Genomic DNA, 17,835 nt, shown 5'->3' with positions numbered 1-17,835 from the left:
ACAATTCCTTTCCCAATTTTACTCTGTCATCTTGTGAACCTCAGGTTTTAGATGTGTGAGATTTTAACTTTTGAAACATGTGTTTTCTCCTCTGTAAAAATTATATTATCCAACCAGATTTGCAAACTAAGCAGCTGCAGAAATATTTTCCCCAATTCTTCCTGCAGTGAACTTAGCCCGCTATATTCTGGGAAAGTAAATATTGAATTATAATTTGCATGAACCAGAGTTTATGTCAACCTCATGGAAGCTTTTTTTTTTTTTTTACCTGATCTGTTGTTGCTCCCTGGAGATCTTTTTTCATTCTCTTCATCATCACTGTCACAAGATATTGGCTGAACATCTAGCTTGTATTCCACTTGATTCACACCACATTCCTGCTTTGTAAAGTTTCTCAGAGCAACCAGACGGTGATGGATGGCTGCATAGAGGGATTCAATGTCCTTTGTGCTGGCCTATGTGATAGACAGAAAGCATAGATCCATGAGGTGTTGCATTCCAGAGCACCAGTGAAAGAGTGAACAAGCAACAAGAAAATGAAAAAAGAACCATCTAGCAAGAAGAGAAAGTGACTGACTCCTGAGTGATTCAGAGACTTTTAAGCAGCAAACTTGTAATGCTTTACAAGATCAAAGGGAAGTGTATGTTCAATACCATCATTTTGACAGAGAAATATGCCATAAAATTGAGACATATGCCTGTCCATCAGCTGTCCTTGGCTTTTTTGACCTGTCAAGCAAAATATCATGTGCTTTTTGCTCCATTTTACTTTATTTTTTTTATTTTTAAAATATACCTATACTCAAAAACCAGTTTTTTCTGGATGACTTTTCTGGATGAGCAGTGTTTCTTAAACCCTTTTTCTCTCAAGACTCCTTCCCACTTTTAAAAATGATATAGAGGAGACCCCCAAAAGAGCTTTAGCTTGTATGGATGTCCCTATTAAAAATTGAAATTGATGCATTTGCTGCTACTACTGTTCCTCACAATTGTTTGTTGGGATTCTAATATTGTATCACTTCTTAACAGAGGCTGGCAAGCAAATTTGATTTTGCAGGCCCTCGGGGCTGCAAAAAAAACTGACTTAGAGCAACACAGTAGAACATCCTTAGGTAGTGTTAACCAGTTCTTAGCCCAACAGATTATTTTAAAGAAAAGGCTCTATTGTTTATTTATTATTTTGTACACTAATTACCACTATTCAGGTTTTCCACAAAGCAGTTTTATGATATACAAATTGAGCAACAAGTGCAACATCTAAAAATGTCACTGGAGTTTTACATGTATACTTATTTGTGTGTCTTATTGCTTCTTAAGTGAAGGCATTAGTACCTCCTTGCCAGTGGTAAAATTCATTTTTTTTTACTACCAGATCTGTGGGCGTGGCTTGGTGGGCGTAGTGTGGCTTGGTGGGCGTGGCTTGGTGGGCGTGGCAGGGGACAGATACTGCAAAATCTTCATTCCCACCCCACTCCAGGGTAAGGATACTGCAAAATCCCCATTCCCTCCCCACTCTGGGGCCAGCCAGGGTGGTGTTTTCTAGTTCTCCGAACTACTCAAAATTTTTGCTACTCTCTGGAACCTGTAAGAACTTGCTGAATAGCATTCCTGCTCCTTGCCAGTATTTTACTGTCCCCCCCCCAAAAAAAAGGAAGGAAGGGCAGGAATATCTTGTAATAGCATACAAAAGAATGCTGCAGAATACTGATAAAAATCCAGGAAATATCTTCTGGTTCAACTAATAATTAAAAAAAAAAATCCCTTGTAAATCAAAGTGTAAATCAATTAAAATGGAAAACTTAAACTTCTTATCCTTTTCAAGGATCACACAATGTAGCATTATTATCACCACCACCACCCATCCAATGAATATCTCGGATCTTTGAATTGGGTATTTTCCAACAATTCAGGTTTTATCCCAGAGTCTAGGGACCACGGGATGCTTATTCTTACTTGTATTAGGAAAACTTTGACGGATCCGTCCTCCAGATCTGTTGCCATGATGCACACACTCTTCCGGTTCGTTCTTTCTATCACCATCTGAGTCCACAGCTTGGTGTTAAGAATAAGCCTCATGCTTCCTTGATTTCGCATGACTGCAAGCACCAGAGACAATATAAAAAAAAGTAGGCAGGGAAATTGAAACACATCAAATCCGAAGCAGATTTTCTTAGCAATTTTGGGAATTTCCATTACTCATTCTCATGATACTGAAGGGCTTCCATTTTTTTCCAAAGGGAGAGACAAAGATGATTTTTTTATATGAATCTGGATTTAGCAGCCTCCAAAGTAGTCGCAGAAAATATATCTTTCTTATGTACAGTATATGTACATAACTGCATTGACCAGTCATAGCAGCATAGCAATAGCAATTTCATAGTGCTTTACCACACTTTCTAAGTGGTTTACAGTTAGTACAACCTGTATGGTTGATTGGCTCATTTGCCTTCTTTTTGCTTGACTTGGCCAGTGATTCTCTACAAACTTGGCAAACCATTTTAATTGTAGAATAAACCTGAAAAATATAACAACCCAGATCCAAGCCAAATGGGTTTCACTATGGTGAGAAGGATTAAGAGATGAGAAACTAATAATAACAGAACAACAGAACAGAATATCAGAGTTGGAAAGGACTTTTGAGGTCTTCTAATCCAACCCTCAAGTCCTGTTCAAGCAGGAAACCCTATGTACCATTTTAGACAAATTTAATCCAATCTCTTGTTAAAAACCTCCCTAGGAAGGGCTCCTTAATACTCAGTTTAGGACTTCCAAAAGGCTACTCTCTGATATGGACAATCTTGACATTTTAGTCTTTGTACTCTCCTTCAGAACTATAGTTTTAATCCTGTACAAACTGAGTAATGATAACTCATTTGATTAATTGTCAAATCGTTTTCATGTGAAAGCCCCGTTAAAATGTTTAAATAAAGATTAAAATATTTAATCTTTTGGCGATACGTTTTTGCAAATGAATTGCTAGTGGATTGTATGTGCATATCCTTTTAATAACTGGATTTATTATTTATTAATAAACTCCTTTATTAATGAGCTTATTATAAATGAATACATGGGAGACCGCGAGAGAGTACCAAACTGTAAGCTAGACTGACAAAATCAAAGCAAATCCTAAAAAAAAAGCAGTGATAAACCAAAATTAGTCTTCTTGCCAGAAAAGCAATATAGTTGTCTCCGTATGATTCCTAGGAATCAAGAAGACCTTACATTTATATATAGAGAACGTCAAAATTAATGTTTACCCAGTCTTGACTGAAGCATTCCATGATGATTGCTGGAGGTATCATTAAGTCTCAAACAGCCACTGCCTCTTTCAGTCCAGCATAATAGGGCTTTATTAAATAAAAAAAGCCTGCAGTTGATCTAAGACAGAAGAAATGATCATCATTATCATTATTTCTATGTCAGCAAATGTTTAATAACAATGGTCAACTGACTCCTAGGCTATTTTTATAGTTGCTATCAATTAAAAGAAAGAAAATGACAACTAAATGATCTTAACTGAATACTGCACGTTAACTACTTAAACATTTAAACAGAAGGGGAAAATAGAATTTCTTATCAGAAATTGAAATAAATAATCTCTTCTTAGAGGAAGATGGTAATTAGTGAACTTGCAAAATTCTCATCTTCTTCTTGTTCTTATGGCAATACTAGAAAAATCCTGCTGTACGAGTAATTTTCATTATTTTTTTAAAAAAATGGATTTCTTTGCTAAGAGTGTATTTGCTTAGCAAGCACGACTGATTATCCTAATCCAGTGTGTGAAAAAGCAGATTTCACTATGCAGATTGCTAGCTGAATGATAAATTATATCTAGATTGAAGTTCATATGCAGATTCAGCTAAGAGGGTTTCTACACGTATCCAGCCTCAGTCTAGTAAAAATCAGTGATTCTGTCTGTCTACTGTCAAAAGATTGAGGGGGGCAGCCCCTTTCCTGCTGTCTCAGACAATTGGTCAACATAACATTTGCTCTTTGACAAAAGCTTCCAATTTAGGCAGTTCTAACTGCTGCACTTGTAGACAACTGGATTAGTTGTATGATTTAAAAGGTAAAGGTTCCCCTTGCACATACATGCTAGTCGTTCCCGACTCTAGGGGGCGGTGCTCATCTCTGTTTCAAAGCCGAAGAGCCAGCGCTGTCCGAAGACGTTTCCGTGGTCATGTGGCCGGCATGACTCAACGCCAAAGGCGCACGGAACATTGTTATCTTCCTACCAAAGGTGGTCCCTATTTTTTCTACTTGCATTTTTTACGTGCTTTTGAACTGCTAGTTAGGCAGAAGCTGGGACAAGTAACGGGAGCTCACCCCGTTACACAGCAGCACTAGGGATTTGAACCACTGAACTGCCGATCTTTCGATCGACCAGCTCAGTATCCCAGCCCCTGAACCACCATCCCTTAGACAACTATAAAAGGATTTACATGGATAATGAAAATACATTTCCTGAACATTATCTTGCCCAGTATTGAAGCAATTGCTTTTATTGCTACCTGGTTTTTCTAAAACAACAACACACGTACAAGACAGAAACATGTGAAGATATAATTGGTCTAGTGTAATTTAGGACCCTACATGAAGTGGAGTGGCTTTTTAGTGCTCACGGCTGTATTTCCATTTTCTTTGTGACTAGTTTGATAACTCCTCAGAAACTGTTGTGGAATTCAGATGACTGTGAAAATTGATCATTACAATTAAATAACTTTTGAGGAAGCTATGTTTAAGGAAAAGAACAGATGACAGTTACATCTATGGAGATTCTCAGTCATCCAGATCATGGTTGTCCCAAAGGTGCTTTTTCAAGAGGCAACAGGACTTTCTGGTTTTTCTTTGAAGACGTTTCACTTCTTATCCAAGAAGCTTCTTCAGCTTTGAATGGAGCACTTCCATTCCCCACCATCCAGTCAGAGCTGAAGAAGCTTCTTGGATGAATAGCAAAGCGTCTTCAAAGAAAAACCAGAAAGTCCAGTTGCCTCTTGAAAAAGCACCTTTGGGACAGATGACAGATATGTCACATACTAACTATTGGTAGACCTCAATTTACAACCACAACTAAGCCCCAGATTTTGAACATAAGACATTGCAGTTGTAAGTTGAGTCACCATGTGACTGTTTTACAACAGTTCTTACAATAGTCATCAAGCAATTCAGTAAGCACATTGCATGATCATAAATCTGAATCTAGCTTAACCAATGGGTATTGTTTGCCAGTTTTGGCCAGAAAACAGTTGCAAAACATGATCGTGTGACTGAGAGAAGCTGCAATCAATCATCAATGCAAACCAATTGCTAAATGTCCAAAACATAATCATCTCACTATGGGGATGGTACAGCAATTATAGGTTTGAAGACAGGATGTAAATAACATTTTTTGAGTCCGTTGTAACTGTGAATAACTGTGAAAAACCAGTAAGCAACTACAGTAGTTGTAAACTGAGGATTACTTGTGACCAAATGAACTAAAATAAATTACTGACACTAAATGAGATAATATTCCTCATTCAGTAGTTGGCTTCAATTAAAAAAAATCAGCAGCATGCCTAACTCCCATTGACATGCTGTTTGTTGTTGTTAGTTGCGAAGTTGTATCCGACCCATCGCGACCCCATGGACAATGTTCCTCCAGGCCTTCCTGTCCTCTACCATCCTCTGGAGTCCATTTAAGCTCACGCCTACTGCTTCAGTGACTCCATCCAGCCACCTCGTTCTCTGTCATCCCGTTCTTCTTTTGCCCTCAATCTTTCCCAGCATTAGGCTCTTCTCCAGTGAGTCCTTCCTTCTCATGACATACAGTTACAAAAACCATAAAGCTACTGTGCTAAATCAGTACATCAACAACTGTTCAGAGGGATATATACCTGCAAAACATTGTGTTCCTCTTCTTCTCCTGTTGTAATTTCTATTTCCTCCAATAAATATCTTTGTGCTGTTTTGCTGGATAGGTAAGCAGCAGCTGATTCTGCTAGTGTTGAATCCTTAGCAAAATGAGGTGCTATTTCACAAGAAAGTAAGGAAGAGAAAATGAAATTGCTATGGGAGGAAGGTCTTACAACAGCAATGAATATTATAGATATTAAATACATTATCTCCAAATTGATTTCAATTCAAAATTAGCTATTATTAACATGGAATTAGACACCTCTGTGGCAATGAAGTTGGTGAGATTGGATGGATTAACTGTGATGTGTGTGTGTGTGTGTGTGTGTGTGTGTATGTGTATGTATGTATATACATATACATATACATATACATATACATATACATATACATATACATATACATACATACATATATCGAAGCACCTGGTCTGCCCCAATATTGGTGGGAGCATACTGCTTCCCTTTCGCCTTTCAATTTCAATCCAGGAGCCCTCAGGCAGTCGCTTTCACAACAAACTATTTTGTACCAAATTTGTGTTTTGCTGATAGTTCTCATCAGCTAATCATACCCAAGTTCAAATCCAAGTAAGGGTATGGCTAGCTGATGAGAACTAAATAGCTTGAAATAGATCTATACTAGTCTCTCTTTATTTATCAGCAAAACACAAATTTGGTTTTATATATATATGTAGGTCTTGGCATATTCGGGTCTTTTCCCATGTAAGGTTGAGATTATCTTGGTGACGTTTCGACGAGGTCTCACTCATCATCTTCAGGCTGGTGCTTTCGGCTTTGTGCTTGTGCGAGCAAAGCATGGTCGGAGCTGCCGTCTCTATAAATACTGGTGGGGAGGTGGGGAGTGTTGCTGTGAGCGGGTTGGTTGGCTGTGTGGTTGCATCTTGATTGATAGATGGAGTGAGTGTTTGTAGATTGGTCTGCTGTTTCATAGCATCCTGTGTGAGTGTGTCCCAGTCTTTTGTGTTGTAACTACCTGGTTAATGGGCTGTGTAGAAACATCCTGAGTTCTGGGAATGTGACCTCCTGTAATGGTAATGGGCTTCCTAGAAATGTTCTGAGTTCTGGGAATGTGACCTCCTGAGTCTTGTGCTGTAACATCCTGGGTAGTAGGTTGTGTTGTAATGTCCTGAGCTTTGGTGTTGTGGCCTCTGGAGTTCTGTGATGTGATGTCTTGAGCAGATGGCTGTGATGCAGCATCCCGGGTTTTGGTTTGGCTCCGAGTCCGAGGTCTTGTCATGTGTTCCTGGCGTGTGTCAGCTTGCTTTGTGTGGGGATCGGAGGGGGGCGCAGCAGCAAGTGGTGCCAGCATGGTCTGGCTTCTGGATGGTGGTTGTGCTTCATCTGTGGGATGGGTTTGGGTTTGAATCTGGTGAGGATGATTGTTGGTGGTGTCGTGTGTTATCCTGGGTCCAGTGTAAATTTTCGTGGCTGGGACTCGTTTGACAAGACCTCAGACTTGGAGCCAAACCAAAATCCTCCCCAAAAGCTAGGTTCGTCTTATAGTCCAAAGCGTCTTATAGCCTAAAAAATATGCTAAATTAGCAAGGAATATATCAGGCTAGAAAGACAAAGTACTCTGATATGATATATATGACATGTTCATTTCTGAGTCTCTCTTTGCCTTAAATCAGCCATCCCCATTCTGGACTCTTGTAGATGTAACTCTCATCACTACCTGGGAGGGAGGGAGAGGCATTTTTGCAGGGGATTATGGAAGTGTCAACGTGTTCTGGTTGGGGAAGCCCAATTCTCAGTGCTTAATACAATAACCACACACACAATGTCATGAAAGTACAACATCAATTTTATGCCATTATTTTCTAAGAAAAAAGCACCTACTTGCGCATGGGGGAACGGTTTGGAAATCTGGGGCACAGATTGGCTCCTTTTCACTGATATCCTTGGACTGCAATTCTGGCGATTTCTCAGGTTTCTAAAAAAATCGGAGAAAGCTCTGATTTGAATTAATACAATTAGGTCTGGAAAGATAACAAAAATATTGTGTTTTAAACATGTGAAAGGTATTGCAAATGTATACAGTGTCATAGGCTAAGCTACGCTAGGCTAAAATAGCATTAGGTAATTTGTGGTTCAGTATGTGAGAGAACTCAGACATTGTGTTAAATAACGTGCAGGAGGACATCATTATTAGTCTATAATATAATTTATTTGTTTTGGAACAGCATGTTATGTGAATACATGACTGTGGTTTATTTAACCTGTTCTTAAGGTTCAGTTTCTTTTATGTACACTGAGAGCATATGCACCAAGACAAATTCCTTGTGTGTCCAATCACACTTGGCCAATAAAAATTCTATTCTATTCTATTCTATTCTATTCTATTCTATTCTATTCTATTCTATTCTATTCTATTCTATTCTATTCTATGAACCAAGGCAGTAAGTGGCAGTCCCATGATCTCTCATACGGTAGTGATAGATGGGTACATTCCTATCCTGTCTTTAATAAAGCAAGTTAACGTGGTTTTTTTTCCAAATATCTTGCTATATTATATAAGTCTAGTGGAAATTTTCTTTCAAAAATTAAGTTTGATCCAGATTCTATACACATTAAATAAATTCTGGTGCCCTTTGACTATAAATTTATTATTTATTTTGCATCTTAGAATAAAACATATCTAATATAAGTGTTTGTGCATTAAATAGGTAACACATACTGCTTCAATACAGACTAAAATGATCAAAATCCTGTTATCTTTTAAGCTAAGTATCTGGGATATAAACAAAAGTTGCCATAATTAGCCCTGTTTAGATGGATTTTCTTGACGACATATACCAAGATCCTACTTAATCTTCCTGATTTATTCAATACTAATGGTCTAAAATGCATGGGTCAGAAGCAACATGAATTTCTTATTTAATATAGCATTGGATGTTTGTGCCAAATTGGGTAAGGGTTCCAACATTTATTCCTAGATCCATAAATTCTCATTTAATCAGAAGAAGCCATTAAGTAACACATTTATTAGCCCTCTGGATACACTTTGCTATTCTCAGTTATTCACATGCTTACATGGTATCTTCTAGAAATGTGTATATCCCAATAATGTATTTTTAAGATGTTGAGAATAAAAGTATTTTAACCATGTTGTATTAGATGATCCTAAATTTGTAATGTGAATACTTTCCAGTTATAGAATTACCCAGTGATGAAATCCATTTTTTTTTACTACCGATTCTGTGGGCATGGCTTGGTGGGAGTGGCAGGGGAAGGATCCTGCAAAATCCCCATTCCCTCCCCACTCCTGGGGGAAGGATATTGCAAAATCTCCATTTCCATCCACTCTGGGGCCAGCCAGAAGTGGTATTTGCAGGTTCTCTGAACTACTCAAAATTTCTGCTACCGGTTCTCCAGAACCTGTCAGAACCTGCTGGATTTCACCCCTGGAATTACCCAATGGATGAATAGTGTCATTCCCATTTCCTGCAGATCTGTTTGGTGGAAACACTAATTGAATTGCACTGATTTTTCAGCACCTAATGGGACTTACTGACCACAAGGGGGCAATAGAGCGTAGATAAAAAGTTAAGGAACTTTTCTATGCCCCTTTCCACCTCTTCGTTTTTTCTTTAAATTGCTAATCTGAAGGCTCCTTCCCTCCACCCACGTTTAGTTGTATAGAAAGCCCTTTGATTTTTCTCGTGGATGAATATAGTTGGCTACGTGCTAGGCTTTGCCAATCTTTAAAATAAACATCACAGATAAACATTATTACTATTATTAAAAAAAAAACCTCCACTAAGGATTGAGAGTGGACGCGGTGGCTCAGGGGCTAGGACGTTGAGCTTGTCGATCGAAAGGTTGGCAGCTCAGCGGTTCGAATCCCTAGTGCTGCCGTGTAACGGGGTAACCTCCCATTACTTGTGCCCGCTTCTGCCAACCTAGCAGTTTTGAAAGCACGTAAAAATGCAAGTAGAAAAAATAGGGACCACCTTTGGTGGGAAGGTAACAGCGTTCCGTGCGCCTGTGGCGTTGAGTCATGCCAGCCACATGACCACAGAGACGTCTTCGGACAGCGCTGGCTCTTCGGCTTTGAAACGGAAATGAGCACCGCCCCCTAGAGTCAGCAACGACTAGCACGTATGTGTGAGGGGAACCTTTACCTTTACCTTAAGGATTGAGGGGCCCTTGGTGCTCTCTGAGTGGTTGATTATTTTCTCAGATGTTTCATTATCAAAACTGGATAAGATCATCACTGCATTGCGCATTGATGATGTTACCTAGTTTGGGTAATGAAACGTCTGCAAGAAAACAACTAAGTTTAGAGAGCACCAAGGACCCCTCATTTCAGCCTTGAGCTACAAATATTCTCCTCTATCAGTATCACTAAGGATTGCCCAGATCCCACTCGTGGGGATCTTGCAAGCAGCCACAGAACATTTCAACTCCGAACAATGTTGAAGATATGATTTGTTTAATAGAAACAGATGTGCAGAAAATAGCAGGTGAAATATTTAATGGGTGGGATTGGGCTATTTTTATCTGCTGATTGGTGCAACGGAAATGATTATTCATAAATTTTTGAAATAAATATAAATTTTATTATTGGCTCAAGTGCTGTTTAGATAGTATACTAGAATAAAATTATTTTTGTAGCCCAGGAGAAAGCCAAACTCATAAGCAGCCAGTTTCAAACTGATAATTTATTGGCACTAAGAGTATTGCAAATATTATGAAACATATGTCTGAAATGACTGGACTGAGAACAATCTCTCTTTAACTGTTATTTCCTGATCATCTAGGTTTGACTTTAACAATGGGAAATGCAAATGACTATGCCCTTCAAATATAAATTCATTAATAAATTCATTGGTATTAAAGCATTCATTAATACTTACCAAAACTCTTTCTACTATATTTTCTCCAAATACAAAGTTAGAATGCTCACTTTCTGAGACAGTTCTGTCTTTGGCTATTCGATTGCTTGAATAAAAAAAAAAGGAACATATATTTGTTTACTTACTTAATTACAAGAATGTGTACACTGCTCTAAACCAAACAAGGCTCTAAATGGCTTATAAAATAGTATGAACAGTGATGATAGATGAGAGGCTGAGACAAACAAATAGACAATCAGACATTGTCTGAAGTGTTGTAGGGTTTCCTGCCTGGGTTGGACTAGAAGACCTCCAAGGTCCCTTCCAACTCGTTGTTGTTGTTGTTGTTGTTGTTGTTATCAGCCACTGTTTCTCCTATGGTTATTTTTTACCCCATTGCAACCTGCACATTCTATTTTGTAAACTTGAGCTGCCATACTTATTTATAGTAAAATCAGTTTATTCTATCCTTTACCTTGTAAACTTGTTACTATTATGACCTAACTTTGAAAAGAGCCTTCCTTCCTTCCTTCCTTCCTTCCTTCCTTCCTTCCTTCCTTCCTTCCTTCCTTCCTTCCTTCCTTCCTTCCTTCCCTCCCTTCCTCCCTCCCTCCCTCATGAAAAAAGCTCATAAAATTCTCTCTGTAATAATTCTATTAACTATCCAAGACTTGACCTTTGTTCTTTATGGTGGCATCCTTCTCAAATTTCCTTGTCTCTATCTCAAAATCTGAACGTATGCCCTACTTTTCCAGGTTGTAAAGCGGCAACCCCAACTTATAATTCAAAATAATTGAAAAGATTGACCAAATGACTGAATATTTCTTTCTTTCAATCATCATCATTTAAATAGATTTTAATTAACTTACTGTGTTGTGCTAGAGCTGGAAATCTGTAACGGGTGAGGAAGCTTTTTGGAGATATCAACCCATGCATAGGTATCTTCAGACATCTAAAAACAATTCATTAAATCACATTTCTTTCATGTGCACTCTAAAACACACAGATTGTGATAATCTCCCCATCTGTTTTATTCTTCCCACTACAGCATTAGCCTCCAGAAGTAAGAAACCTGTATTGTTAGGTACCAAAATTTGCCCTTTTTCGTGGGAACTATTTCTCCTAAAACCCAGAAAAAAACAATTTTGTTGGATTTGGCTAACACATTTGCCTAAAGAAGGCTTTGAAACATCCCAAAGACATGTTTTCAACAGGCAGCTGGACTTTCTTGGTTTTTTTTCCCCCCTTGAAAATATTTTGCTTCTCATCCAAGAAGCTTCTTTAGTTCTTGGATGAGAAGCAAAACTTTTTCAAGGAAAAAACCAAGTCCAGCTGCTTGTTGAAAAGCACCTGTGGAAAGCTTTCTTATATGAACTGAACTTGATGGCTAAAAGAATAATAACACGTACTCTTGATGGTACATTATATTCTACCTGATTGTCTGTTTCATGATTTCCCTCGGGAAGATTTTCACCAGTTTTCTTCTTTTCTATTCTATATGTCGTCAGTTGTGGCGGTTGCAGTCTGGCAGGCCTTAAAACCTCTTTTTGTCTGTTGCTTGTTGGAAGATCTTGAAAAATAAAATATAAAAAGGAATTTAATTCATGCTATTCTTTCTTGGTGACAGTCTTCTTGTACTTGGGTTTCTTAAAAGTTGCTCTTCCAAGTGAAAAAATAGAATTTTGTGATTGCTATAGTGCCTGGATATCTCTATTATTATTCTCCCTCAAGGACCATGGCAGCTAGATTTCCCTCAGATTTAGCAAATATTTCACAGTTCTCATTTTCCCTGCACCATTTTACATCTTTCCTCTTTGAAGGTATAAATATGTAGGATAGAAGTGATATACCTGCTTAAATCAAGTCTTACGACATACGTCCACATGGATGTTTAAGGATTGAACTTTCGCGCATCGTGTATCAGAATCACCTGCCTGCTACACAGTCTATAAGGCTCGCATGCAAGGACTCAGTTCTTGATAAACTAGTTTTATGGCAGATATCCCCAAAGCTATAATTGGAATAGAAAACCAACAGTGGAAAGCTCTAAGATTGAAATCATACCCAGAACAGTCACAAGGTTGAAACCTTACATCTCTTTCTTCTGATGGTTTATAACAGATGAAGAGCTGGTTGTTCCTCAGTAGGAAGAGTGAGTGACAGCAGCATTCCCCATAGAAACAAAACGTTCCTTCTGATAAAAGCAACATCATTGCATCTCAAGCCTTTTATACATGTGTTGTACAGTGGGCCTATGGCTATAATTGAACCTACAATTTTGGTCATAAGTTGGGGTGGGCTGAGTTGGGTTTTGCATAATTTTACCGCCGGTTTGCTGTGCACAGAAAATGTGAGTACGCGCACATGCATGCTGATTTCACTCGCGTGCACGCCTTCCACACATGCGCCTGGCCTGTGCATGTTCTTTCCTCGCGTGTGTGGCTTGCATGCATGCACGCGACTTAGAAAATGTGGCTAAATAGAATGACATAGCACCAGGCCACCCTCAGGTCACTACTACCGGTTCGCCCGAACTGGTCTGATGATGGGTAGTAAACCAGGCCAGCATTTGGCCATATCTGATTCTATGACCTTTTTTGTGGTGGTTGTAATGTCACAATTGTTAAGAGAATCCGTTGTTGGCTATGGGACAGTTTCAGGGTTCCAAGTAACCACCCCCAACAGAATCCGAGGCAGGCTTATTCCTCAAAGTGTAGATTTATTAGACATGTCCTATTTGCACATCTGGGGAAAACTGACTCTAACTGACTCTCTTGGGTTTCACCCTTAATTAAAAGTATATTTTTCCTCCCCCTGCCCATGCATCCCATCACATGGTCCAATCAGGTCATGGTCCAAAGTTCATCTGGTCTCGAATCCCACCTCCTGGCACCTGGTGGGAACATCCTTGGTTCTCAGAGGAAAGAATTTTATTTTGGTTACAATCCCCTCGTTACAATCTACCTGCCCACTCCCGTTTCCTACAGCTCGATTGGCCTCCACTGTGGCAGCCCTGGAGATGCCAGGGGAAAATGGCTCCAGGACTGACAGGCAGATTATGAGGCAGAGGTAAACCTCAGCTTCTGGCAAAAACGTTGTAAATTACAGTCATGTGACTACGGGGCTCTACCAATGGCTATAAATGCAGGCCAATTACCAAAGCATCTAAAATGCATGACTGGTCGGGGGGGGGATTTTGGAACTTCAAATCTGGGTTATAAATCCCCTTTTTGGGGCTACACCATAACTTTGAACAGTTACTAATGACTGTCGTAAGTTGAGGACTAACCTATAAGGTCAAACTCATACAAAAGAGATACAGTGTACAGTACAGCACAACAGTACAACACTACTTGATGAAAAGAGACAGTGCTGTGTCAGTCACTGATTGATATCTATGCTTCGCTAATTTTCCTCAATCTTTTGCCTTTTCTATTTTCTTCTCTACCAGCTTTTACACACCAGATGGGGATAAGATCGTTATATTTAAATAATTCTCCATACCTTGTTCTGTTGCTTTCACATCAATACAATCTTCTGATAGGCCCGAAGTCATGAATACGTTGTTCTTCTTTACTGTAAAGCAAACATTTTCCAAAATGTTCAACAAAAATTGTGTTATTTTTTTCCCCAGATGTTAACATTATACCCAGCTTTATCTTCTCAAGCTTTTCCAAGACTTTTAATGGTTTTGTTTTTTGTTTTTTTTGCAAGAATGATATCCAGTCCATTTAAACTCATCAAAGCTCTCTTACAGAGATAATTGATTGAAGGGACCAGCCTAAAGATACAGACTAGCCCTTTGCAAGAGATATTTTTTGAGCCAGCAAGCTGATGGGGATAACAGAGGACAAGGAAGCTGGAGCCAGCCAGAGAGGATTTGAGATATAATAATGTAATTTATTTTAGCAGGAGTCTAGTACTGATATCCCATTTTCTGTCAGAACAATAAGTGGCCAAGAATGAAACTAATGTGAATGAGCCTAATTTTAAAAATGGAGAGAGAGAGAGAGGGAGAGGAGGAGGAGGAGGAGGAGAAGAAGAAGAAGAAAGGGATGAAAAGAAAATAAAGAAAAAATATTTATTTATTTATTTATTTATTTATTTAAATTTCTAGACCGCCCTTCTCCCGAAGGACTCAGGGCGGTTTACAGCCATATAAAAAACAACATTACAAATATTAAAATAATTTAAAATGAAATATTTAAATTTAGGCTAACTCCATTTAAATATGTTTCCATATCAATTTTATGTATTCACTTTCTAGATCAACTTTTAATTTACCTGGCTGAGACGGTGGAAATGTTGGAATGATGATAAAGGATGATGTTCTTGATTGTTTCTTGGAACATACAGTTTCTGGAAATGTAAGTATTAAGATATTTTTTTTCTCCAGTAGCATTTTAAATTTCATAATCTGACGTAGTTATAGTGGGTACTTATTTTTGCTAACCAGTAAGATAGGTTTCGGTATTTTGTTATACCTATAATTTCGCCTTACTTTTATTCTGCTATATCATTTATTTGAAATGGTTAGAAATAAAAGCATGACATTCAGCATGACTTAAGTCCGAGATGTAACATTTCAATAAACTAAATTTTGGAAAGCTGTACTTGCCAATGTAAATGGAACATAAAACAAATGGTTAAGAGAGAAGCCTTACCTCTGTAGGACTCTGACTCAGAGGGCTGAAAAGAAAAATATGAAGCTCTTGCACGTTTTCGGGATCCACTGGGAACTAAAGGCAGAAAAACACAACACATGATAAGCAGCACTGGGGATTCGTCGGCAACATGTGTGAAAACCATTTTATATAGCAAATGTGGCAAATCCTTTGCACTGCTTATTTCTTTCCCTTTTAGTAATAAACTGACTATGGGGCCACACAGTTTATGGATTATGATTTTAGTATAGTTACACCATGTATAATTGACAGACTGGATTTTATCATAAATTTTATCTGTTATTTATTATTTTATTTTAGAATTTTTAATTGTATATTTATTGAGTGTTTTTATTCGTTCTATTTATTATGACTGTAATAAAAATTAATGAATGATATGAACACATGATAATCATATAAAACTCCAGCTAATCCCTATAATATACAGGTAGTCCTCACCTTACAACATTCATATCTGTCTCCAGGAGAGCTTTTCATCAGGTTCGCCTGATTCGCCAGTTGCGCCCCTTCCTCGACCGGGATGCCCTATGCACGGTCACTCATGCTCTGGTTACCTCTCGCTTGGATTACTGCAATGCTCTCTACATGGGGCTCTCCTTGAAGAGCACCCGGAGGCTCCAGCTGGTCCAGAATGCAGCTGCGCGAGTGATAGAGGGAGCCGCTCGTGGCTCCCATGTGACACCACTCCTGCGCAGACTGCACTGGCTACCTGTGGTCTTTCGGGTGCACTTCAAGGTGCTAGTTACTATCTTTAAAGCGCTCCATGGCTTAGGGCCGGGTTATATACGGGACTGCCTACTGCTACCGAATGTCTCCCATCGACCTGTGCGCTCTCACAGAGAGGGACTCCTCAGGGTACCATCTGCCAGGCAATGTCGGCTGGCGACCCCCAGGGGAAGGGCCTTCTCTGTGGAGGGCCCCACCCTCTGGAATGAACTTCCCACAGGACTTTGCCAACTCCCTGACCTTCGAACCTTTCGCCGCGAGCTGAAGACCTATTTGTTCACTCACGCAGGACTGGCATAGGATTTTAGATTTATATGGTTTTTAATTTTTGATTGGGTTTTATGATTTTAAATTTCTTTTAATCTTGGCCAATTTGAATAAGTTTTTTAATAGAATTTTATATTGTATTTATATTATTGTCTATTTTATCTGGCTGTGAACTGCCCTGAGTCCTTCGGGAGAAGGGCAGTATAAAAATCTAAATAAATAAATAAATAATAAATAAATATAGTGACTGTTTTAAATTACAACATTGAAGAAAGTGACTTGCAACTGATCCTTGCACTTATGACCATGGCAGCATGCCCATGGTCATGTGATCAGAATTCAGACACTTGGCAACTGGCATGTATATACTACGATGGTTGCCGCAGCCCATGGATCATGTGATGGCCATTTGTGACCTTCCCAAATGGTTTCCGACAAGTCAAATCAATGGGGAAAGCTGGATTCACTTAACAACTGTGTGATTCACTTAATGGCAGCACTGATTTACTTGACCTCTGTGGCAAAAAAGGGCCATAAAATCAAGCATGACTCAACGCCTTGCTTAGCAACAGCAATTTTGGTCCCAAATGTGGTTGTGAAGTATCCATGGGGTGTGAGGTCTGGTTGTAAGTTGTGTTTTTTCAGTGCTGTTGTAACTTTGAAAGGTCACTAATTGAATTACCTTTATTTGGATTCTGAGGCCCAGTTCTAATGTTCTCTCTCTCCCTCTCTATCTGTGTGTGTGTATGTGTATAATTTTTTAACAAATGAAAACAGAAAACCAACAAAACGTAACAAACAGTAACTTAAAACATATACTCCTTCTTTACATCAGCTTCGTTTCTCTATTCTTCTAATATTTACATTCTTTCCCCCCCAACTCACTTTATTTAATTATACTTATCTTTTTTGTCCCATTATCCCTTGTTTCTATATATATTCTATCCTACCTATCCTTAGGACAATTCATTTTCTTTCATGCATTACCATTTTTTGTATGTGTGTATATGAGTTTTCATCATCTTTTTCATCATTTACCATTTCTAATCTCTAGCCAACTATACAATTTATTCCACACTAATGTTCTAACCCAGGAGTCTCCAACCTTGGCAACTTTAAGCCTGGAGGACCAACTCCCAGAATTCCCCAGCCAGCAAAGCTGGGTAGACCCCTGTTCTAACCAACCCCTTTCCACAAATTTGCCTAGAAAGATTTCTGAACAAAAAGCATGATTACCGTTTTCAGTCTTGTGCAATGGATCTTCTGCAGGCCTCTAAACAAAAAGAAAGATTGGTTAAACCTTAAATGAAAAGCTGTAGGTGTCAATTTTTTTTCTTTTTTTTAAATAGATAGGATGGACATTCAGACTGTCAAGCTCCTTTTGCCAAGCCTGTCACTGATCTC

The 17,835-nt window shown here is 38.7% G+C and overlaps 1 protein-coding gene across 3 annotated transcripts in view; it reads right to left on the bottom strand.

Annotated features, from left to right (window-relative positions):
• The window catches only part of RANBP3L (RAN binding protein 3 like), a 64,533-nt gene that overhangs the window by 28,068 nt on the left and 18,630 nt on the right, over nt 1-17,835 (bottom strand). For all 3 annotated transcript variants that reach the window (XM_058170126.1, XM_058170125.1, XM_058170124.1), the window contains 12 exons: nt 17,668-17,704; nt 15,418-15,492; nt 15,038-15,112; nt 14,258-14,329; nt 12,187-12,323; nt 11,623-11,705; nt 10,775-10,859; nt 7,755-7,848; nt 5,877-6,010; nt 3,258-3,378; nt 1,954-2,096; nt 269-455 (listed from right to left, as the gene is read on the bottom strand). In XM_058170126.1, coding sequence (XP_058026109.1) covers nt 269-455; nt 1,954-2,096; nt 3,258-3,378; nt 5,877-6,010; nt 7,755-7,848; nt 10,775-10,859; nt 11,623-11,705; nt 12,187-12,323; nt 14,258-14,329; nt 15,038-15,112; nt 15,418-15,492; nt 17,668-17,704 — 1,243 coding nt within the window. The remainder of the gene's footprint in view (nt 1-268; nt 456-1,953; nt 2,097-3,257; nt 3,379-5,876; nt 6,011-7,754; nt 7,849-10,774; nt 10,860-11,622; nt 11,706-12,186; nt 12,324-14,257; nt 14,330-15,037; nt 15,113-15,417; nt 15,493-17,667; nt 17,705-17,835) is intronic.

The sequence above is a fragment of the Ahaetulla prasina genome, chromosome 2 (assembly GCF_028640845.1).
Source record: "Ahaetulla prasina isolate Xishuangbanna chromosome 2, ASM2864084v1, whole genome shotgun sequence".
NCBI classification, from domain to species: domain Eukaryota; kingdom Metazoa; phylum Chordata; class Lepidosauria; order Squamata; family Colubridae; genus Ahaetulla; species Ahaetulla prasina.
This window is presented reverse-complemented; position numbering and strand designations above follow the sequence as displayed.